Genomic DNA, 23893 nt, shown 5'->3' with positions numbered 1-23893 from the left:
ACAAGAATAACACCCGCTGTTTAATTAAGATAAAAGGGAAAGATCGTGGTGTGTTGATATCTGGCAAAAAACGCAAACGTAAGCAAATTACATCCCGCAGTTTAAAGTGCTAAACAAAAGTGAAGAGTTAAGGCCAAAAAGACGAGAAGCAAGAATGAGAATGTTTAAGCCTCGTCACTATCAACCATAGGCGCAGGTATTCAAACCCTGCAAGAATTTATTGACAAGCGTGGTGGTAAAGGTTCTGAAACTTTACAGTATATAAGGAAAGAATTAGAGCTGTAGAAAATTGCATAATATCAACTGGGTGCCCAATAAGTTACATAAATTTTCCGGTGTTTAAATCAATCTTGAATGCTTTTGACCAGGAAGTTCTTGGTACCAGGTGAAAAAATTATTACAATTATAAAATTATTAATGCTAAATTGCTAAATAACAATTTAATATTAGTGTGAATGTGAATAGAATAAACAATAGCGTAGATGCAAAAATGTACTACAAAAAGTAAAAATAAGTATATGACTATAATGTAATAGATGAAGAAAGATTAAGTTAAAAATATTAGTTGAAGAGAGTTAGTGAACCATGTAAACTCTGTAGCTAAATTACTCTTATAGTAAACTTGTAATGGCTTCCCAAGTATAACATACTGTAGTGTGTACATACTATAACAATTATATACGATGACACGATGTGTTATATGTGTACTGTGATAAATGTACTGAAGTCATATAATCTATTGTATGTAAGATAAGGCACATTTGTAATGATATGTTTTCAAAATCAAACGCAAACATCACAATTATGTCTTTCAATTTTTACTGCCATTCACATGCTGCCATTGTCATTTGTTGTAATGTTTTAAACGTAACTCGCTGACTCAAAATAAAATAAAACGAAAATAAAAACGAAAATCAAAATATAAATTATTTTGAAAACCGAAATAGAAATTAAAAACAATAAAACGAAATAAAAACTATTAAAACCAAAATTTCACTACGCAGTAGCACATGGGGTCCTCGTTTTGCATCTCTAGAAATATCTTATCTTCTTTACTTTTTATGGCATATTTGGTAAATAGGTAATATATTTTTGAAATTTCAGCTTTTAAAATATTTTTATGCGATAACTCTAGTTGTTTTTTTTAAGAAGCAAAAATTTTTTGTAAATTTTTTTTTCGTTTTCTCTCAGCAATATTTCTGAGAAGGTGTTTTTTGCTTATAAAATTATTCTAGTATTGTTCTTCACATTCAGAATCTCTTTAAGGTGGTAAAGCAGCGTTTTTCTTAGAATACGTTTCTTGAGGGAAACTTTGTTGTACAAAGCGCTTCCGTTCCAATTATTTCACACCCACCTAAAAAGATCCGATTGCAAGATTTTATTCCTTTTCTTTTACATTTGTTTCTTATAAATTATCTACTTTAAAAAAACAGGCAATAAAATTGGAAAGATCAAGCACTTAATACATTGTATGCACCTGGAAAATTAAACCTTTCAAATTTGAACAAAAATTTTGCTCCATTTTTGTTCAAATTTTACAGTGATATTAAATATAAACATACATTTAAAAAGACTAATAAAAAAATTTTTTTCTCCTTATCCTTGTGGCAAGTAGGATTATTAGAACAGAAATAATATTTTTGAACTACCCTTATCTATATGTACAAGGACAATGCTGCATTTAAACGTGCTGGTACCTTTTGCATACTTTTTTTTGTTGTCCACTTACATAGTTAAAAATTAAAATGATCATAATTAATAAATTCAAACAATTAATAAACTTAAACTCTGATAGCAAAACATCTTATAATAGCAAATGTATGTATGTATGTATGTATGCATGTATGTATGTATGTATGTATGTATGTATGTATGTATGTATGTATGTATGTATGTATGTATGTATGTATGTATGTATGTATGTATGTATGTATGTATGTATGTATGTATGTATGTATGTATGTATGTATGTATGTATGTATGTATGTATGTATGTATGTATGTATGTATGTATGTATGTATGTATGTATGTATGTATGTATGTATGTATGTATGTATGTATGTATGTATGTATGTATGTATGTATGTATGTATGTATGTATGTATGTATGTATGTATGTATGTATGTATGTATGTATGTATGTATGTATGTATGTATGTATGTATGTATGTATGTATGTATGTATGTATGTATGTATGTATGTATGTATGTATGCATGTATCTATGTATGTATGTATCTATGTATACATACATATATTTGTATATGAGTCATGTTTATTACATTTTTTCTAAAAGCTTTAAGCCTTTTTCTTCGGCAAAATCATTTATAACCTCATCATAAATTGCTTTCTGTGTTAACGTCACCTTTCAAAGACTTGAAAAATGGATAAAGTATTCAGAAGTTCTTGCTTCATATTCAATTTAAAATTGATTTTAATTTTTTATAAGTTTAAAAATTTATTTGATGCGTTATTTCTCTATAAAATATGACGTCAAATGAAGACAAATAAAAAAGTTTCATTTTCATTCATTTTTTCAAAAATTGCATGTCCTTCTTGTCTTACAGTTTGACTTTCAAAAATTGCATGCCTTCATGTCTTACAGTCCCTGCTCATCTCGCAATGAAAAGTATCAATTTCCTAATACCCAACATGCAGAGCTTTATTGGCACCCGCCCTCGCTGACCATCTAGTTTCAGATAGAAACTTCACAATTTATCTTTTTCTTATAAAAATATTTTCTGGTTAAATACCTATTTACACCTATAAAATGATCTTTAATTGCAGAGCTTACAAAATCATTTGAGTTTTCGTGAATGCTTTTTATTAAAAAGTTGGCATTCATTCAAGGTTTTTTCTTTCTCCTCAAAATCTAAAAATTTGGGTTTTCGCAATTACACGGAACAATTTAACAAATTATAATAAGACCGCCTTTTCTTTTGTCTCTATCTTGATTTATAGCCTGCAATACACCAATAATTTCAGCAAAGCCCATTTCCAATGCAATGCATGTTCATGGGCGCCGGCAGGATTTTTTTCAAGGGGGTGGGGGGGGGGGCAAAATAAAATTCAAAAGTGATATTTCAAAAACTACAAAAATGCATCAATTAATCAAGTCATTTTATTAGACCAGTGGCAACAGAAAATTAAAGAAAATGTAAAACTAAAAACACAAGAGTTAAATCATTGTTATTCAGTAAATAGATATTGTAGTCGTCTGCGTTCACTGCCAAACTTATTTACAATTTGTTCCATAAACTCAGAATTTCTGGAGCGTGTTTTTTCACGATGCACGCTCAGCATGCAAAGCCCAGACAAACGCTCATAATACTAATAATGCTAAACTATACCAAATAATGCTAAATTATATAATAATATAATGATTAGTTAAAAAAAATTGATTTATTAAATACAAATTAGACATATTCCAAAAAACAAAACAAAAGTTAAAATGCAGCAGGTTAATTCAAGTTAATCAAATTAAATATATATAATTATAATAATCAACATTTAGCTAGCAAAAAACATAAGGTAATATATTATTAAAATGAATATAACACAATAAATAGGAAAAAAATAAATAGAAATACAATACAAACAAGAAACATTTTGCCAACAAACAAAAAAACAACAGCATAAAAAAGTAAATGAAACTGACACATTAAAAAATCATTTGAAAAATTTGATCAGTGCATCCAATTCTTTCTTGGTTAGTTTGAAGTTAATTTGTTTGCGTAAGAACTTTGTTATTGTAATTCGATTTCTTTATTATTATTATTATTTCCTTTATTTTCCTTTTTTTTCTTCCTCTCTTCTTTTTGTTTTCTATATTTCTCCTTTATCTATTGTTTTTTTCTATTTATTCCTTTTTTATTTTTCTATGATCTATTTCTATCATATTTTTTTAAAAATTTTATTCAAACATCTTTTTTTAAAAATATAAAATATGCCTTTATAAAAAAAGTTTCCGCCATCGTGGAAGTCATTGCATTCGATAGTAATATTTCATTTAAACTGTTGTTATTTCCATTACGGTGAGTAAACTATAAATTAGTTAAATTGATAAGATATCGAAATAAACAGTTAAAAGAAATTTTGTGAGTATCAAAGTTTGTTTTTTTGCTTTTCCATGGGGGGGGGGGGGGGCAACTGCCCTACCTTGCCCTTGCCTGCCGGCGCCCATGTGCATGTTGCATCGTGACACTCTGACTATCTTGTTACAGAAAGCTCTTTGACATTTGGCAAGTAATGAGGTAAAGTGAATCCATCAATTATTTCCATTTGTGTGTTCATGTTGAAAAGAAAACATAAATACTTTGGAGAGAAAAAATCTAGAAGCTAATAGGCAGCTCTCACAGCACAGTTACCATCAAAGCTTAGAAAATAAACAAGTATTGTTTGTTAAAATGGCTGTTTAAAATTTACCATTAAAAATTGTTTTTTAAAATGGCTGTTTAAAATTTACCATTAAAAATTCAAGATAAAGTTTCACGTGCTGGCCCTTAATCAACCATCGCATTCAATTGATTACCAATATACTTTCCACTCATATTTAAAATTTCTCTATAATCGTTGATTTAGATTCTATTTTTTCGTTCTATAAGACTCAAAAAATTTTAGGAAAACTTTTTTTGCTACGAATGGTGGGCCAATTGTCTACAATAGGGCTGAAGCTGCTTCCCCACGCGCTCCGGTTGTAATGTACATGCTACAGGCATTAAATAGTTCAGCTGATATCTACAAACCTGGAAGAAATTGTTCGAAAACGTTGATCTTAATAAACTTGACAATAAACCCCAAACCAAAGAATCAAAAGATTCAAGAATTGTAAGATTCATAAGAATTACAGAATCTATAAGAATCATAAGATCCATGAGAATCATAATATCCATAAGAATCATAAGATTCATTACAAACTACATAATCAGTTACAATAACGTCACCGTATTTGTGACAATCTTCCGAGTATTTCTTAAATCAAAATGCAACTTAAATTTGAAAGAATGGAGAACTGTTTCAATAAAAATTTTGCTTCACTGAAAACTGAAAGACCGGTTAGTAAAAGGTCCTTAAAGTCTTTAAGGTACAAAAAGACTGATTGAATGACATTTACTTTTTAAAGAGCAACAAAGTATTTGAACTCTTTTGAAATCTGATTCGATGCAAATGTTTTTTTTTAAAAAAATAATAATTTCTTTTTTACATACTTTTGAAACCTTCCAAGTTCATTATGTGTATTACCCGTCTGAGAAATTAATAAATTGTTAAATAAACATTCAAGTTTTTTTGGGTTTTTTTTTGATATTTTTACTTTGAACAATTTAGATTTAAGAAAAAATAATAGGATCCGTTTCATTTCGTTCAAGTATGAAACAGCATTTCGGTGTATGACGAGATGTGCGGCTGATCCTTTCCCCAGTTTTTTCTCTTTTTTCTTGAAGGAGTATGTTCTTGTTTTTTTCGTTTTATTATTCTCGGTTTTTTCTACAAGAAAAATTGTTTCTCGAAGGGAGGAACTTAAAGTAGGAAGTTTATTTCTAGTTTTTATTCAAAATAACACTATAACTTATGATGAATTTTGTGTGTACGATTAGGAACTTTTTAAGTTAAAAATTTTTAAAAATCTGCTTATCTCGCTTTATCAATCTCGTTATTTTCTGACACGTCTCCTGAAGGTAACACTGAGATTGTAATTTTAGAAAAAGAAAAAATCAAATACTTTGCAAAAATATTTATCAACAAGTTCAAAAAAGAAAAAAGAAAAACTGTTGTTACACAAGGTAAGCTTTGCGGATTTCACGATCGAACGTTGTTTAAAAAGGTTGTTTATTTTTTATTTATTTGTTTGCTATCGCTTTTAACATGAGTTAAAACCAGTGCTTGGATCACTGGTCTTTTTTCTCCTGCTGGTTATCTTCAAACACTGCTAGTTAAACATTTTTTTAAATGTAGCATAATCGCAACAAAGGATTTGGCATAAGTTTGCGAACAAGGATCATATCGCGATATTAAAAAAATATATATATATTTTCCAAAAATTTAAAGTTTCAGAAATTCAAAAATCATCCTTTTAAAACATCTTTTCAAAACTTTAAATCATTGAAATCTTTTACTAACTTGTTTTAGTTTTTAAACTACATTTTTCTTTCATAAATCAGTTTTCTTAGAGAGTTTTTCGTGTTCATTGCTGTGGGACTGACTTGTCTTTTGTTTCTAATACTGATCCCATTGCAAATGTTTGTCATTAGCTTAACCACATTCGGAACGTTTACTAAAAGATGCGAACAAAATGTTTTTGTATCCTAAATGCCAAACGCACGAAAGCTTTTAAACCTATGACAACAGGAAGGTAGGTGGAGAAGATTTTTTTTTTAAGAAACGCAATGTTTGATAGAATACTTATTTTAAAATCAAACTAACCATGAGTTTTTTTTTAATCGTTCAACGTTTGATAACTGAAAATATTTTTAAGTTTTTATGAAGTCCTTGAATTTCCAATTTTTTCTAAAATTAAACAAAGAATTATGACCCAAAAAGAAAATTTAAAGAATATTTAGTTTTTCACTCCTCTATTTAATGGTTTTTCAAATTTCACTTTATACATGTATATAATTAATGAATCTCATCCCGCCCCGCATTCATTTACTTACGTTAGATTAATTCATTATACTCTTGTTTTTTTTTTCACCATCAATAGAGCTTTACAAAAAGTAACCTTAAAAATGAATATTATTTTATAACAAGCTTGATAACTCCTTGTGATTATTAGCATATTATATAGTCGAATAAATATATGATATTATGGAGTGGGCAATTAACTTAATCCGAATATATAATACGTGACCAAATAAGGTGGTAAATTTGAAATACTTAAATATTCATTCTTTCCTCGTCACCAACCCCCATTTGAAATGACCTTCGAAGCATTTTCAGTTTAACCAAACTTTTGCGAGCCAAATTTTTGAAAAAACTTTTATTTCAGAAATTTGGATTTGATGATTGCTTAATTGTGAACATTAAATATTCTCAAAAAAAAAAAACATCATTTTTCATTCATCTCAAAACATTTTTCGTTCATCTCAAAACATTTTTCGTTTACAGAGCAACACAAATTTTTTATGGTTTGAGGGGGAAAAATCAATTTTCTTTGTTGCAAAAAAAAATCTTTAGTTTGAATCTCACCTTAATAGTTACTTTTAATGCGAGTAGGCAGATTTGTATAATTTCAATTGAGGAAACATGGAGATGAGTGTGGTCCAAAATAAAATTTTCAAACACCCATTTCATCTTATCACTCTTTACTTATTGGGAACTGCAGATTAAAGAATAAAATCTATAGATAAAACTATGCAATGCTTCATTATCTTCAACTTCATTGAAGAATTGTAGCAGATGTTTTCATTTTATGTTGAAAATTTTTTTCGATTGACCGTAAGTTGGTATCAACCACTTTTACTTATTTCAATAAATCAGTAATTAAAAATTTTAAAAATCAGTATAAAAATTGTATAAAAAGAGCCTATTCGCTGCATCATGAAACGAGGCATACAATGAGATATTGTGTTCGATAATGCTGCTTGCAAATGCGCTAGAAGCATATGGTTTAAACTGCTGCAGATAAGCAAACATATGGCGTCGTTTATTTACAGCTTTACACGTGCATTTTAACAAAAAAATTTAACTTAAAATCAATCTATTAAATCAAAAAATTTCCAAACAGGACCAATGTTGATTGATGAGGCGACGTTGAACGTGTTTCGTAAATTGATATTTTCTTTGTCTTTTAATTTGTTTACCTTTATATTCTTCATTCTCTTTTTTTTTTTCGTTTTCTTCATTTTTTTGTTTTTTGTTTGTTTTTTTTTTGATGATTTTTTTTTTTTTATTATTTTGATGAAATAAGACAACAAAATGTAGGAAATCAAAAGAATAAGTAACAAGGTTTTACAGACAAATAAAACTTCGTATGAAGATAATAAAAAAGAAAATCCAACTCTTCTATAAAATTTTTAACTGTGTTTATTCGATACTCGATAGTTGTATTAAATATTTATTCAGTACTTATTTTTACTTATTTTTTTCTCTATAAATTTATTTTAATGTTAAAATTTATCGTTTTGTTTTTTGTTGTTGTTTTTTTTTACAAAGGAAGAGTGATTACGCTTTAGGCCTTTAAGAGAACATGACGACAAGCATTGGTAAATGGATCATTGTTGTAGCATGCATTATTTCAGTTATTGTTGGTCTTACTGGAAACTTTCTTATTATTCTAGTTAGAGTCGTCAAGCACATCAAACGACAAAATATAACTGCCTACACCTTTCTAGTTTGTCAGCTTGCAGTTGCTGATTTTTTATTTGCTTTTACATTGGTATTTGATATTTCGTTTTCTTTAAAAAACAACAATTGGGAATTCGGTCTCGGTCTTTGCAAGTTTATTAAGACGTTGCAGTCTACGAGTCTGTCGGCAACCGTTGGTTTTCTAATGGTGATGGCATACGAGCGTTTTCTTGGAATTTCAAATCCTTTGAGGCATAGATGGTCTATAAAAAAAACAACTTTTTTAGTCATAGGGGTTTGGATTTATATAACGCTCACAATGATACCATTTTTTCTTGCCTTGGGTATTTCAAAAAACGAATGCTACGACGTGAATTACTCCTCTAAAAGTTTTATTAAGGGATACACACTGTTCTTGTTCATTACAAATTACGTTCTGCCGCTATTTTTTATTATCATTTTTCACTCAATGATAGTAAAAAGGCTGCACGTGCATATGAAAACAATGGCGGCGCATACCCACAGATCCAGACGAAGCAAAAGTTATGACGCACAATCTTTAAACCGAAACAATAGTCGTAGCAAGAGTAACAAGAGTAACAGAGAAAATCATCAGAGAAGAGAAGAATCATTTTCAGAATTAAAAAACTTCAACGAAAAAATTAAAGCATCCGAAAGTAACAACTCGTTTGAAAAGAAACTCATTAGCAACGATCACTATAACAACCACAACAGCAACAATGTTTTTCACAACAATAACAACAATGTTATTCACCACAATAATAGCTGCAGCACTAGACAAAACAATCACTGTGAAAATAATGACATTGGTATTAGTTACAATAGCGTATTTAATAAAAACAATAATGGCAATAATAGCATCTTCCGAAAAAGCAATAAAGAAAGCCGCAATAATAGCAACACTAGTGCAGTTTTAATGGAAGCCTCTCAACTGCGAGCCATGAAAAGAATAATTGGCGAAAGTAGTTCATCAGGTAATAAAAACAAAAACAATAAGACTTCAACACTTTCATCTTTATTTAAGTGGTTTTTCGGCGGAACAAAACATGCAAGCAATGATAGCAAACTAATTAAAATGCTGCTCGCGGTTACGCTGTGTTTTTCTTTAATGACATTACCTACTCAAATTTGGTACATTTGGGACACATTCTCTCTTGAACATAATACATCTAAAATTGGGACATTGCACTTTTTCGAAGTTTTATCGAGCCTCGTATACCTGCACTGTTGTACAAACTGCATCATTTACAGCGTCATGGATAAAAGATTTCGTAAAGATGTCTCAGTTTTAATTTTGTCAGTTTTCCGAAAAAGGTTACGATCTTCGACTCTTTATTCGAGAGTTTCAAGCACGTTAAGCCAGAGATCGATTAAAAGACTTTACTCCAATGCTGCACAAAACGAGTTTAAAGAGGAATTCGTGGTCATCGAGAAAGAAACAGTGTTTGACTGATGAAAACTACAGCAGCTCGTGGATAAAAAAACCTTGCGAAGTTCAAAAAAAAAATCTTAATGAATAAAAATATTACAAATATTGTAAATAATTTATACAGAAAAAAAAACTAATTTATCAATAAAAGGATTTACTTTATGGAGATATCGACGTGATATTTTAATGGGAAAAAATAAGTCAAAAGTTCTAAGAAGTTAATTGTTTTTAAAAATATAGAATTATTTTAGACAACATTTACAAAATTATTTCAAAGATCAACTGGAAGTTTTCTAAAATATTAATCTATGAACTTAAAGATATCTCTTCTAACCAAATAATCTATGAATAAACTTAAAGATATCTCTTCTAACCAAATAATCTATGAATAAACTTAAAGATATCTCTTCTAACTAAATAATCTATGAATAAACTTAAAGATATCTCTTCTAACCAAATAATCTATGAATAAACTTAAAGATATCTCTTCTAACCAAATAATCTATGAATAAACTTAAAGATATCTCTTCTAACCAAATAATCTACGAATAAACTTAAAGATATCTCTTCTAACCAAATAATCTACGAATAAACTTAAAGATATCTCTTCTAACCAAATAATTTCTACTAACAAGCATTGATGAAGGAAGTTAAAGCGCGTATTCGTTTATTTTTACAAACGCTTTAGATTTTAGATCTTTCATCTTTTTCCAGTTGCGCTTTTGATTACTAAAGTACTTATCATAAAATACACCACTTGCGGCTCGCAATTTTACGCTCACTTTCTTTTAAGGCCCAGCTTTCTGCCCATCTAGGAAAATACTAAGAAAATACACTGAATATCCTCTCATGGACAGCGGGGTTAGACCATCACATTTCTATGAACAAAAGTTTTAGTATACCAAACAAAAATGACGAACATTTTCCAGTTGATTTTTTTTGATTACTAAAGTACTTATCACAAAACACACCACTTGCGGCTCTCAATTTTACGCATGACGTTTTTTTTTTCAATTTAGGCTGTGAGTGTAGCTCAATTTTTCTGAATTTTTTACCTGAGGTAGCAACAACCATTATATTGAAAAAATGTTAGAAGAAAGTTGTAAACAAGTAATCAGAGCTCACCACATTTGATCTCTTCAGAGATTGTGAAGACTCCCTTGTGTGTCCAGAAACGTGTACAGAAAGTTTACAACATCAAAAATTCTCTGTTGAGAAGGGTAATAACAAAAGTTCAGCCTTTATGCAATAACATTATTAATTTATATAATTTTATATAATTCATAAAATAACGTTATATAAATTTATGTAATAACATTACTAAATTTATATAATAACATTATTTCAGCCTTCTGGTTTCAGAATGGGGGCTAAGGAGTACTTGGACAAAGTGCTTCTTCTTCATGTCCTTTTATTGGGTTCAAGCCAACTTTGAGGATAAAGAAAATTAAGTTTTAATGCAAAATGCGTCTCCTCTCATACAACAAACTCAGTCCAAAACTGGCTACGAGAGAACATCAACTTTTGGAATAAAGACTTGTGGCCCCCTATCTCACCAGGCTTGAATTCTCTAGACTTCAGTATATGAATTCAAGTTTAGGCTGAGGTTTGCTACAAAGAATATCCTAACCTGAATGAGCCTCGCTGATCCAATAGGAAGTCATGGGATGACCTCTCAATTGAGTAAATTAGGAACACCTGCAAGAGGTTCAGGTCTCGTCTGGAGGCGGATTAAAGCTGAAGAAGTAAAAAATTTTGAAATCTTAAACTTAAAAACTTACTGTACAGCATTTAGTTAATAAATTATTATTCATTTCTAACTGATCTAATGCAATTTTTTTCATATTTAAATTTGATTGGGTAAATTAGGTTGCTACGAGCGGTATACCTAATCACTGGTAATTACTTTGAGCTATTATATCTATAATTATAAATTTAACATAAGGATATGAATTTAAATATTCAGTTGGAATTTTAAATTGAAATACTAAATTGTTACCACCTACAAAAGTTTAATTGTTTGCTATTACAAAACAGTTAATATTTAAAAACAGGGGAAAAGTTTAGATGAGATTGGTTTCTAGGCAATCATTTTGATTGGGATTGAAACTGACCATAGAAAATACTCATCTCACTTACTCGATATAAACAAATGCTATAACTACATGAAAACGAAGTTCATTTTACTGAACTACATAGAAATTGTCTTTAGTAACTCGTTTTGCATCAGAATGCTTTTTTCGTTGGGAAGGTACATCCTAAGGCAATGTCAACAAGGTATAAGATTTTAGGTGTTAATTGCGATCATAAGGATGTGCCTCAATTGACTATTTAACAAAACTATTGTTATCAATTGCAGCTCAATGCACCTATATTTTTGAGTTCAATTTCTGTAGATGCGTTTTTACTTGACAAGCGCATCAAAGGGCTTGAAGCATTTATATAGAAGTTAGCAATTCGTTTTTTTTTTCGGCATATTGTGGCGAATAAAAAAGAGACATCTTTACGAAACTTTTTAGCCATTACACTGTATATGATGCAGTTTGTACAACAATGAAAATACGCAAGGCTTGAAAGAACTCCTAACAGTTTAGCTGACCGTCTGTTAAAGACAGCGCCATCGGCAAATTCGTTTAGAATGTACCAAACTTGTGTAGGAAGCGTCATCAGCGAAAAACATAATGTAACTGCAAGTAACATTCTTATCACTTTATTATCGTTTATCATTTTTTTTTTACCACTAAGATTCAGAAACCATTTGAAAATAGAAGAAATTGCGTATTTTTTGTTGTCTCTTGATTCATTTTTTAAAATGAAAATATTTTTCTTATACTTTTTGTTTAAATGTTTTTTTAATAAAAAATCATTCGCGTTTTGAAAAACTTCCTTTTTTGATTTGCAATCAAGTTCTTTAGTTTTCAGGGGGACGACACAACTTTTGTTGATGATTTTATGGATTTGTTCTTGGTTTTGGTGTTTTTTGCTTTTTTGTGTCTCAAAAGTTGGAGATTTATTGCTCTCCATTTTTTCGTTGCTGTTACTCAGCTTGCTATTACACCCACTCAATCTTGAATTGGGAATACTTTCCAGGCAAGTTGAATTTTCTCTCTCGATGCACGCTTCAACGTCTCTGTGGACGTACTTTGCAATAGATTTCAACTCTTTGTTAAGTTTTTTCACAATCATCGTGTGAAAGATTGTGATTATCATCAGCGGTATGATGTAGTTCTCTATAAATAGGAAAAGAGTGTATCCTTTGCTAAATGTTTTTGAGGGATAACTTAAATCGTGGCACTCATTTTTTTCAGAAACACCTAGAGCAAAAAAAAACGGTACCAAAGTTAGTGCAATAAATCCCCAAACTCCTGCAACTATAAAAGAAGTCTGTTTTATTGACCATCTATGCTTTAAAGGATTCGATATTCCGAGGTAACGTTCATATGCCATTACCATCAAAAATATAGTAGTTGTAGAAAGGCTGGTCGACTGCAGCATTTTTATAAACTTACACCATCCCAGACCAATATTCCATCCAGTACTTTTAAAAAAAAAGGATACGTCAAACACTAGAGTAAAAGCAAACAAAAAGTCCGCAATTGCAAGTTGACAAATAAGAAACGAGTAGGCTGTAGCATTCTGCCTCTTGACTTGATTAAAAACTCGAACAAGAATGATTAGGAAGTTTCCTAACACACCTAGAACTAATGATGTGATGCATGCAGTAACTTTAATCAAATCTAAAACAAAGTTTTTACATTTTAACTACAAAATTTATTTTTTTTTTTGGTGCTTTCCTCATATATTTATTACTAAAAACTAACAAAATACTGTAAAACTTGCAGCATGTGCACACGTTTACTTACGTGTGTACAAACGTTTACTTACGTGTGTACACACGTTTGCTTACGTGTGTACACACGTTTGCTTACGTTGTACACCCACGCACTATAAAAGGATTTATCTATTTATTAAATGTTACAAAATCACTACCACAAATTTTATCTTCAACCATCTCTCTGTTTTAAGTATCTTCAACCATCTCTCTGTGATTCAAGTTAGATAATTTTTGTATTTATATTCAGTAGCAATTCATTTTGAGGAAACGCATAAACGAGGAAGCAAATAAACTAATGAAAATGTTAAATTGAGCCATTTTTCGATTGTGAGAAAAAAAGCGAGCATATGCTTTTAAATAATTGTTAATGTTTTAAACGCTTTTTCACACAACTATTTTTTTTAAGTCTCTCTCTCTCTCTTTATATATATATATATATATATATATATATATATATATATATATATATATATATATATATATATATATATATATATATATATATATATATATATATATATATACATATATTGTTAAATCTCTCTCTCTCTCTCTTTCTCTCTCTCTCTCTCTCTCTCTCTCTATATATATATATATATAGATATATATATATATATATAGAGAGAGAGAGAGAGAGAGGTAAAAAGATAGATAGATAGAGAGAGAGAGAGAGAGAGAGAGAGAGAGAGAGAGAGAGATAGGTAGATAGATAGATAGATAGATAGATAGATAGATAGATAGATAGATAGATAGATAGATAGATAGATAGATAGATAGATAGATAGATATAGTGTATATTATCATTGAAAAAATTTTAGCTTTTTAAAAATTGTTCTCAGTAGACATCTTCTGAATACAAAAAAAGTTCAAGCGATATATCATAGAATAGAAACATAGAAAGAAGAATTAAGATTGATCTAGGGTTCAATGTTCTAGAACCAACTAAGTTGTCTAATTGTGTTGTTGAAATCCCAAAATATTGTAAAGTATTATCAAAATTTTTATACTCAATGGACTTTAAATTAAAATGTTTGAAAAATTTTATTAGGAAAGGTTTTATATACTTTACTTTACGTGATATTTTTTGCATGCCATAGTTTTGATTACCGTAAACGTTGGTACGTTTACGGTAACCAAAACTATGGCATGCAAAAAATATTGTTGCAAAATATAGTTTTGTATGATAAAGGGTTCTTGTGGTTATATATGTTAAATTGCAGTTGCTGTTAAAAACAGATAATATTTCATACAAATAAAACTAACAATTGCGGTGTATTTTGCAGCAGCACAAAAGATAAAAATGAAGCCAAGTCGGAACAAAAATTTATGCTATTTGAAAATTTTGAAAATATTGCGCAATATCAAATAAAATATTAAAAATATTGCGCAATATTAAATAAATTGGTAAAAGTATTGCGCAATATTAAATAAAGTGTTTAAAATATTGCGCAATATTAAATAAAATGTTAAAAATATTGTACAGTAAAATTCAATTAAACCTGTTAAACTTACTTTTTCAAAAATTACAAATTTATGCACGAATGTAAGTTTGTCCCACCAAAAAATTCGTTTTTTTAACCCCATAAAAGTTTCAGTTTTAACAAACTTCAGAGATTTTGATTAATGGTGAAAGATTGATATAGAAATTCGTTATTATTCGTTATTATTCGTTATTATTCGTTATTATTCGTTATCATTCATTATTATTTGTTATTACCGGACAAACTAAACGCTCATGATTATCTTAAATATTACAAAGTTTGTTTGCTATTGTTTTATCGTGTAAACTTCATGTTAAATAAATCGGAGGAGAAGGGAGGGGGAGAGGGAACTCTATTAAAGCTAGATAAACAAGCCCATTAAAACTAGACCGCATAACCTAATTAAAACGCCGAATTCATAGTTAAAGCAAAATCAACTCTTGAAGTGCAAACCGTGGAGTACGACGAATAGTGAAGCTCTGATTTTATGTATAAAAGAGATTTTAGCCGATGAAAAAATCTGTTAGTCAACGAAAAAAAAAAAAAAAAAAATTTCACGACCTATTGGAAACAAGCAAGCAAGAAAGTAAGACTTAAAAAGTTGAAGAAAAAAACTTTAAATAAAAATAAAGATAATTAGATTTAAGATGTTATGGATTGAGAAACGAATTACTTTATATTGTTTAGTTTGTTGAACACTATAAACCATACATATTACATGGTTAAAGAAGAACTTTACATATATAGATTAGAAGACTTTTATATATTGTTTACTCACAAAATAACTTTAGAAGGTTAAAAGAAAATGTGCATCCACGAATACAAAAGTTGCAAAAAAAAACGGTATGTAACACCTAAAAATGAGGTGTTCCATATTTTACACTTCCCCTGATTCATCTTTCATATAAAATTGATACGTAATACCAACAAGACATCTAGAGCAATCAGCATTAGTTTGAGTTTTGACTCGATGAGTCTTTTTGGTTAAAGGTTGTGCAACAGAAACAAAGAATCATCATCAAACAAGTGACTGAGAATTTATCTTTTTATCAATGGTAAATATCCAGTTTTAAAAAAATATTTAAGTTTCTCTTTTTTATTTTTTTCTTTTTTACAATAAATCCTTTTAACAACAACAACAACATCGTGTGTGCAATGTTTTTCCAATATTTTGTTTTAAAACAAAAATTTAGAATATAATTAAGTAAGCATCAGTCTCGGAAGTCTCGTATGTACAATATAACTATCAACGATACTTCGAAGTTAGTATCGGAAAAATCCGTCCTTCCGAGACCGATGCCAATTCTGAATCGGTATCGTAAGACAAGTATTGTAATAAATGACCATTCTAGTAACTATAGGATACTTTTTGTACCGACACTCTGATGCTTACAATTGAGTCTAAGGAATTATTATACTATACAGTAATCAAAGGGGACTTTCATGTAACCAACGAATTTTTTACAAAAACCTGTTAATGACGAGGCAATAAATTCTTTCTTCTAGGTTGCAATGTAAAATTCAAAACTGGTAATGACTTCCCCATGGTTTTGATGTAAAAATCTAAAACAGGTAATGTATTCCTTAAAGTTTTAATATAATATTCAAAACAGGTTTTAATGTAAAAATTTCATGGGAGCATGTGAAGTTCTAAAAGTGCTTAAGTTGTTTTTTTTTTGTCTGTTTTGAGTTGATGGTTTAAAAGGAAAAGATTATTGGGATTTTTAATTAGATGTTTGGGATGTTCAAATTATTACAGTGTTCCATGTAGGTTACACTCATTTCATACAGTTTTTTCACTCTCTTGTAAGGAAGCCATTTTTGACTTCTGCACTGTTAGAACTTTATGACGTTATACTTTTCAAGATTTCTTTTAGTATTTGCAAAGATTACGAGCAGACAAAAATTTGTAAACGTGGTATTTTTATTTTGCGGTTTTTATTGACATAAACACCATTCATTTGCAATAAGTTATTTCGGTGATATAAAAAATACCCTTTTGTTTGCGAATAACTATTGGTGGTTGGATAAAAAAAAACGCCAATGTCAATGAAATCAAGTCTTTTTATCGACGGTATTAAAACAACTTTAAAACTTAAAAGGTTACGTTTTTAAAAATGAAGATGTAATCACCATTTACTTAAAGATAATTTACTAAAAAATTTAGGTTTATTTTATCCTTAAATTCGAAATAAGTACTTTTAGCGCTTGGCAAGTAATGTAAAAACATGGCTGTTAATGCCTGCATGAAAACTTAATCTTTTAAGTTTTATGCCGCAAAGGTGAAAGGTTAGTTTGAAATTATGAATCGTCGGTCTAGATGTAATAACTCGTAAGTAGAAAATGTTCCATTATTAGTTCTTGTAAGACCACGTATCTGAAAAGTGTTTAAATTTTTTTAAGACAAACACAAAGTGTTCGTCTAGTAACATAAAGTAATCACACTAGGTACTATAACTTTAATGGGACCTTCGGGTTTTACACTTAACATTTATCACTTCTAGACCGACAAAATGCATCCATCAATTAATTTAACATAAAAGTTTCTTTACGATTAAAAAAAAAATTGACATTTTGAATTAGTGGTTTTTTTTTCTCCTTTAACAAAAAGTTTTTTAGTTTTGTTAACTCTCATTTTGTTTTCGTGGTTTGATCGTGTAATTTTTCTTCGTGTAATTTTTCATCGTTTTTTCTTTTGAATTAAGTCTCGTTAACGTTACGGTTGTCTATTTAAACTCGGCGTATTTATTGCGCCTCTATTACGTAACTCAACAAATCGATTGGAAAATGTGTTCTTAAATTTTAAATGAAAGATCTGAGTTTATCGAGTTTATTGAGTTTAGCTGCTGCTTTTTTCGTCTATTCATTGTCTTAGAGTAATTGAAACCATCCATTATTTGCAAGTTGTGGTTTTCTCCTCTTTCAAACTCCAAGTCGCAAACATTTTTTGAAATTAAAAATTCTTTGAAGTAATCAATATCAGGGTCTCTGGAATGCGAGAGGGAACTTGAAAAGCTTTAGTTTCATCGTATGCAATAAAGATTTTGTTGTTTTCTGTTTCTCTTTCGTTGAATTCTTTGCTTAGAAGTTTAAATATATCAACATATTTTAATGTAAGAAACAGGCTACGAATTCAGCTTCGATATTTCTTAATTGTTTGTAAATCTTTGCGCCAAATGTTTTTTAATCATTTCCTAATATTGCGATTCAATTTGGTTGCAAAACACTCAATTTTAAACCATTTGTAAGCATTGACGTTCGGTTTTTCGGTTTTTAACAAATAAGGTATAAACATCTAAATCATTCGTTTGAAATAAATTTAATTTAAAATGATTTTTACACTTAGACACTGCAGAAAAAAAATTTCCATCAATTGCATAATTTATGTTACTGTTTCAACCATTTAAGAGGTTGTGCAGCGATTGGATTATATAAATGTTAAACTTAACTTTATAACAAATCTTAAATAACAAACCTATATATGAGAAAAAATGAGAAAAAACTTGTTCTACCAAAATCTTTATTGTTTTAAACGTATAATTATTTTTTTGATAAACATCAAAAATTCGGTTTATATATATATATATACATATATACATTGGTATTGAATATTGAAAACAAGATCTGAACGGTTCTTTTGAACTTAGCAATCCTTTTGCTTCTTTTTTTCTCTGTTCATTCCTTAGTGTTTTTTAAAACTAAATGATAAACAAAATTAATAAAAATATAAACAATATAAACAATATTAATAGTAGCTTCTTACCTTATATACATACACATGCATCTACATACATACCTTTTCTTTAATATCATATATCAATGTATCGGATCATAACCTAATAAAACATATATTACACAACCTGTTTCTAACAACTTTGAAGCCCCGTGGATGTGCATACAGGTGTTCCAGAACTAAATCTAAATAAACTCTGTTGGAACAAAGGATTCCAACAGAATTAAAAAAAAAAAAAAGACTTTTCTGGAATATTCATTTCAGATTTTGGACAAATTTACCTTTCTTATTACTGTTCAAATATTTTTAAGTTTAGAGCATAAACATTTTTCAGTAGATAAAATATCTACTCATATCAAATAGCAGCAATAGACTAGGGTACGTTATTTCATTTTTTTCTGGTCATGCATTTTTGATGAGTTGTATTTAGATCTGAAACGTTAAGTTTTAACAAAAAAAAAATAATTTTATGATTAAGTTTTCAAGCGTTAACTCTAAAGTGTCATCTATATATATATATATATATATATATATATATATATATATATATATATATATATATATATATATATATATATATATATATATATATATATATATATAAAGATAAATTTTTAGTGTATGGGAAGTAATGCGGTCAACAAAATATTCAAAACGCGAACGAAAGTCTGGTACAAAAACTTAACGCGTTTTAAGTTTAAATGCGCTTGATTTAAGGTAAAAACAAACGTTTAAGAGAATATGTGTTTTAGGGTTTGGGAGGATATGTCTGTTTGTTTCGTGCCTAAAAGTTACTACCAGTTACACATCCGGTAGTGCCTTTTAAACCCGAATGTAAGAATCGAACTTGAAATTTCAAACCACACTTTAAACCGATTCAGTTTCAAGACATATCGACCTGTCACTAAATCAAACTTCAGATTTGAAAATGACTTTAAAATTTCAAGGTCGATCTTTTATCTAAGGGACTTAAAATTTTAATGTAATATTTTTTGTTTGCTAATTTTAAAACCCTGTCTATAAAAACGCCAGGTTAAAATAAAGTACGTTTATTTGTGGGAGCTTTAAATGGGCGAAACACGTTATACATTTCCAATGACGTTATGCATTTCTAATTACGTACTTAAATCACGAGCAGTTATTCATAGATTTCCGGAACCTAATTAGGAATAAAATGAAAGTGATGATGAAATTTAATATAAATAAACGGAAATACGCAAAAGTAAGATGGTTTTTATAAGAGTTTATGGTTTTTATAAGAGTTTACTCCGATTTTCTGCTACCTGAGAGTTTAATTTAAGTTAATGAATATAAATATTTGTAAAAAAACACTGCTTTTCAATTAATATTGTATAAATATTGAATTTTAATCATTAAATAATAATAACAACAATAAATATCATTAAAACTATAGCGTTTCAATTTCCTGTTTCTTATAGAAAGGTGAGTTAAAATGAGCAAGGTTTTCTCTAGATTTTTTTACTTTTTTGCATTCAAATCAATTACTCTAAATTATTCGAAAATTTACTTATATTGTTTTAATATTTACTTTTCTTTTTTTATTCCCAAGCTATTTGGATAGTTTAGTAGACGTCATAAATCAACTTTATTTTTAATCTTTCCATTTTCAGCACGTCTGTAGAAAACAGGTTCACACTAAGGATCAACGAAACCGTTCTATAGAAAACTATCAATACATGTTATACTTGCTGCGCAAGTTTTTTATAAATAAACGACATGGTTTTCACATTAAAAATTTATAAAAAGTCACAAAAATTTAGTTTTTACTTATATAGCAAAACAAACGTGTGTTGAACAAACTATTCAGTCAGCAAGTTTTCAGAACATGAGAGTCTTAATACCGGTAAGAATTTCTTTTTCGACTAGTTTGGAATTAACTAACGCACTCTCGATAACCTTGTCCTAAAACGTTTTCTTTAACTGTAAAACTTTAATTGAAATTATGGGTTCTAAACAAAAGTTTGCGAAAAGTAGAAGCAGTCGTTCGATAAACGGTTTGTTAAAAACTTAATATTTTGTTTTAATTGCTACATGTAAGCTTAAAACTCCCATGTTTACAAGACATTTTACATCAAATATTTTCAGTAACGATTACAGGTGATTGTTGAAAAAAATTCTTTAAACGAAGTTTCGTTTTTTCAGAAAGAAGAAACAGTGGTCATTGACGACCCTTCTTTGTCTCATCGTCCCGAATCGAAGTATAAAGGTCTTGTTAATGAAAATACTTGCAAAAAGTTTCGGAACTATGAGGTTCAAATTCTTTTTTTACCACTATTTTTGACTAAGAAAAAAAAAAAAAAAGAGAAAGAAAAAAATAAGAAAAAAAAACAAACAAAAATCAAAAAAAATTCCACTAAATTTATTTTAGGAAAATTTGCAAACACAAAATGTGATGAATACTTATCAAAAAATGCACGCCAACCAAACTGTGGAACTGGGGATAGAAAAAGTAAGTATTTGTCATCTTTTGTGTATATCTGCGTTAATATGCATCTGCTCAATTATAAAATTATTTCTTTTTAGAGAAAAAAGTGGCTAAAATTTGATCATGCTGAGATGACAATTTTAGAAGCAGTGACCTTGCTTGACAATTTAGTGGACTCTAGTGATCCTGATGTAAGTTTTTTTATTTAAATGATGCAGCGGCAATTCGCGGACTTAATTTCGAGTCGCAAAATTGATGATTAATCAATTTTGGTATGTTAAATCGAAGCTAAAAGAGCTTAACTGTTAAATTTAATTTACGCGACTTTAGCCATTCTAATGAATAAAAAATTGATGAAAAGTTGAGAAGCTAAAAAATGTCCATCAAAGAGACTGCTAAAGTGTTGATGAAACATCGTCAGATGGTCAGTCAGAAGGTCAATCAGAAAAACTTGGAAGGTCAGTATGGTCTGATCAATTTAAAGTGAAAAAACTTTACTTCCTAAAAAATTGTCAGGTTACTTGTGGCAAAAAAAAACAAACTCCGCGAATTGCTCCATGTCCTATATTCATAAATTCTGCCTTTTAAAAAAAAAAGTTACAGTTTTTGGCTTAGATATAGTTACAACTTTTTAACCAATTAAATCTTGGTTGTTTTAGATTGACTTACCAAATTCAATGCATGCTTTTCAGACGGCAGAGAAAATTAGAGAAATTCATCCTGACAAAGGTAAACAATTTAATCGCACTTAGAAATCGTTTAAATGTCAAAAAACAAAAGTAGGTTATTTTCTTAAAGGTATTTTTTACTCTGAGCAGAAACTTATATTTGCCGCAAAGTAAAAAAATAGTCGGGTCACGAAAGTTTTTTTTAACAACTTAGACTGGTTTCAGCTGACTGGACTGATCCATGATCTTGGAAAAGTGATGGCGCTGTGGGGTGAACCACAGGTAAAAACTATATACGCTCTTCGTCATTTGAAACTTTTTATGTGTGTGTAGTCTTTTTGTATCTTGATGTGGGTTCAACTAACAATTTCAATAAAATTTTTGTTAAAAACAGAAACTAACCTAAAAATAAAACAGAAAAAAGCGGACAGAAAAATTTATATCGAAAACTTAACAAAAATGAAGTTATTGATGCACCGGAGATGGCCATTGTTCGACTTAATAATAATTAAGAAAAAGCCATATCCGATGCATCATTGTTTATAATGGAAACACAAATGGCATAATCCATATTGAATCCAAGATTTAAAATAGTGTAGTCAAAAAGCGACCCAAGTTTTTGGTTGAAGTTTTATTTGGTGTGAGTTTTATTTGGTGTGAGTTTCATACTCAACCGCATTCTTATTTACTGCGCATATTTTAATTATTTTGTGTTTATTTTACATAAATTTGCTTTACTTCTCTTAAAATACCTGTTTTTATAAGTGGTGCGTTGTTGGAGACACTTTTCCTGTGGGATGTCAATTCCAACCGACTTGTGTGTTTTATAAATACTTTGAAGAAAACCCAGACTGGAACCATACTGAATACAAGTATGTTAAGTTTGTCTAAAAATTCAATTTTTTGTCGTTTTGAAAATGTGATTTTTCGCTTTTTAAAGTTTTTAGCCATGTCTTTGTTCGATCCAAAGACTTAACAAACTTATTTTTCACAACAGAAAACCAAACGGTGTTTATACTGAGGGTTGCGGACTTGACCAAGTCATGATGTCTTGGGGACATGATGGTGAGCTGGTTGGATCAAAAATTTAATAATTTAAACAATCAACAAGTTTAAAATCTGAATTTTTTTCTTTTTTTCTTTTTTTTAGAATACTTGTACCAGGTTCTTAAACATAACAACGCCATGCTACCAGAAGAAGCGCTTTACATGATTCGATATCATTCTTTTTACCCCTACCATGCTTCAAACAGTTACTTGAATTTGTGTAACGAAAAAGATATTTCGATGTTACCTTGGATACGAGAGTTTAAGTAAGATTTATAAAATTGTTACTTTTAATTTTTTTTCTTTTTTACAATTGAAGAATAGAATTCGAACTTTTGCCATTTGACATATTTATTCTCTAATTGTTTTTGTCATTGCTTTAGTCTTTTTGACTTGTACACAAAAAGCGACAACCCGCTCGATGCCAAAGCTCTTCAACCTTATTACCAGACTCTAGTTGATAAATACATACCAGGGTTGCTCAAGTGGTGAATTTTTTAAAAAAAATAAATTCGCATATATTTTTTGTAAGTAATTTAATGTGTATATACTATTGTAATATTTTGGGTAGGAATTCAGTTTATTTAAATAGCTCTCTTTTCACACCCCCGGATTTTTCACTTGTAAATAAAACTTCTTTTTTAAAAAAAAATGAATCGTAAGAAAATTTACAGTATTTTAATTCGCGCCTTTAATTCTTTTATGTTAGAATCCATTTTGACAATTTAAAAATTTAACTTGATCGTGTGAAATTGGAAAACATCAAAATTAAAGCTACAACGACGCACAGTTACCTTTGCAAGCCACCTCCTGTCCTGTATCCCATATTGTAAAAATGTAATATTTCTGAGTCCTTTAAGCTCCCCCAATATTCACTTAAAAAAAAGTACAATCATACAACTTACTTTGTAACCATAACGACCTCAGAAAAATTTAAGAAATCTCATTCTGTA

The 23893-nt window shown here is 29.2% G+C and overlaps 3 protein-coding genes across 9 annotated transcripts; 2 read left to right on the top strand and 1 right to left on the bottom strand.

Moving 5' to 3' along the window:
- LOC145183422 (uncharacterized) lies at positions 1 to 9879 on the top strand. Of its 7 annotated transcripts, XM_090085543.1 has the most exons (4): positions 1 to 385; positions 5700 to 5780; positions 6249 to 6349; positions 8169 to 9876. In XM_090085543.1, the coding sequence occupies exon 4, from the start codon at positions 8183 to 8185 to the stop codon at positions 9752 to 9754; it is 1572 nt and encodes a 523-aa protein (XP_089941669.1). In that variant the 5' UTR covers positions 1 to 385; positions 5700 to 5780; positions 6249 to 6349; positions 8169 to 8182; the 3' UTR covers positions 9755 to 9876. The 7 variants fall into 7 exon arrangements, with proteins under 7 accessions (XP_089941669.1, XP_089941671.1, XP_089941673.1 ...); XM_090085545.1 differs by lacking the exon at positions 5700 to 5780; XM_090085542.1 differs by lacking the exon at positions 1 to 385 and having other exon boundaries at positions 3635 to 5780; positions 8149 to 9876.
- Positions 9880 to 11861: 1982 nt separating this feature from the next.
- LOC145183047 (neuropeptide Y receptor type 5-like) lies at positions 11862 to 13808 on the bottom strand. The gene is made up of 2 exons (XM_090085549.1): positions 13721 to 13808; positions 11862 to 13467 (listed from the first exon to the last, which is right to left on the bottom strand). The coding sequence occupies exons 1-2, from the start codon at positions 13740 to 13742 to the stop codon at positions 12080 to 12082; spliced, it is 1410 nt and encodes a 469-aa protein (XP_089941675.1). The 5' UTR covers positions 13743 to 13808; the 3' UTR covers positions 11862 to 12079.
- A 6637-nt stretch (positions 13809 to 20445) lies between these two features.
- On the top strand, positions 20446 to 23607 carry LOC145183375 (inositol oxygenase-like). The gene is made up of 10 exons (XM_080058716.2): positions 20446 to 20643; positions 20943 to 21050; positions 21169 to 21249; positions 21324 to 21416; positions 21885 to 21954; positions 22108 to 22175; positions 22659 to 22765; positions 22891 to 22958; positions 23044 to 23206; positions 23324 to 23607. Exons 1-10 carry the CDS (start codon positions 20626 to 20628, stop codon positions 23430 to 23432), a joined length of 885 nt encoding a protein of 294 aa, XP_079914842.2. The 5' UTR covers positions 20446 to 20625; the 3' UTR covers positions 23433 to 23607.
- Positions 23608 to 23893: the final 286 nt, after the last annotated feature.

Source organism: Hydra viridissima, unplaced genomic scaffold (genome assembly GCF_058129835.1).
Source record: "Hydra viridissima isolate aposymbiotic clone 2 unplaced genomic scaffold, HvirCarnegie_v1 scaffold_4, whole genome shotgun sequence".
NCBI lineage: Eukaryota > Metazoa > Cnidaria > Hydrozoa > Anthoathecata > Hydridae > Hydra > Hydra viridissima.
This window is presented reverse-complemented; position numbering and strand designations above follow the sequence as displayed.

Coding starts and splice junctions, on each gene's coding strand:
- LOC145183422 (XM_080058769.2), top strand. CDS start 8,183: ATGACGACAAGCATTGGTAAATGGATCATTGTTGTAGCATGCATTATT.
- LOC145183047 (XM_090085549.1), bottom strand. CDS start 13,742: ATGGTTGAAGATAAAATTTGTG. Junction 13,468..13,720: donor GGTTGAAGATAAAATTTGTG/GTAGTGATTTTG, acceptor ACTTTGTTTTAG/ATTTGATTAAAGTTACTGCA.
- LOC145183375 (XM_080058716.2), top strand. Junction 22,176..22,658: donor CGCTGTGGGGTGAACCACAG/GTAAAAACTATA, acceptor TGTTTTTATAAG/TGGTGCGTTGTTGGAGACAC. Junction 22,766..22,890: donor TGGAACCATACTGAATACAA/GTATGTTAAGTT, acceptor TTTTCACAACAG/AAAACCAAACGGTGTTTATA.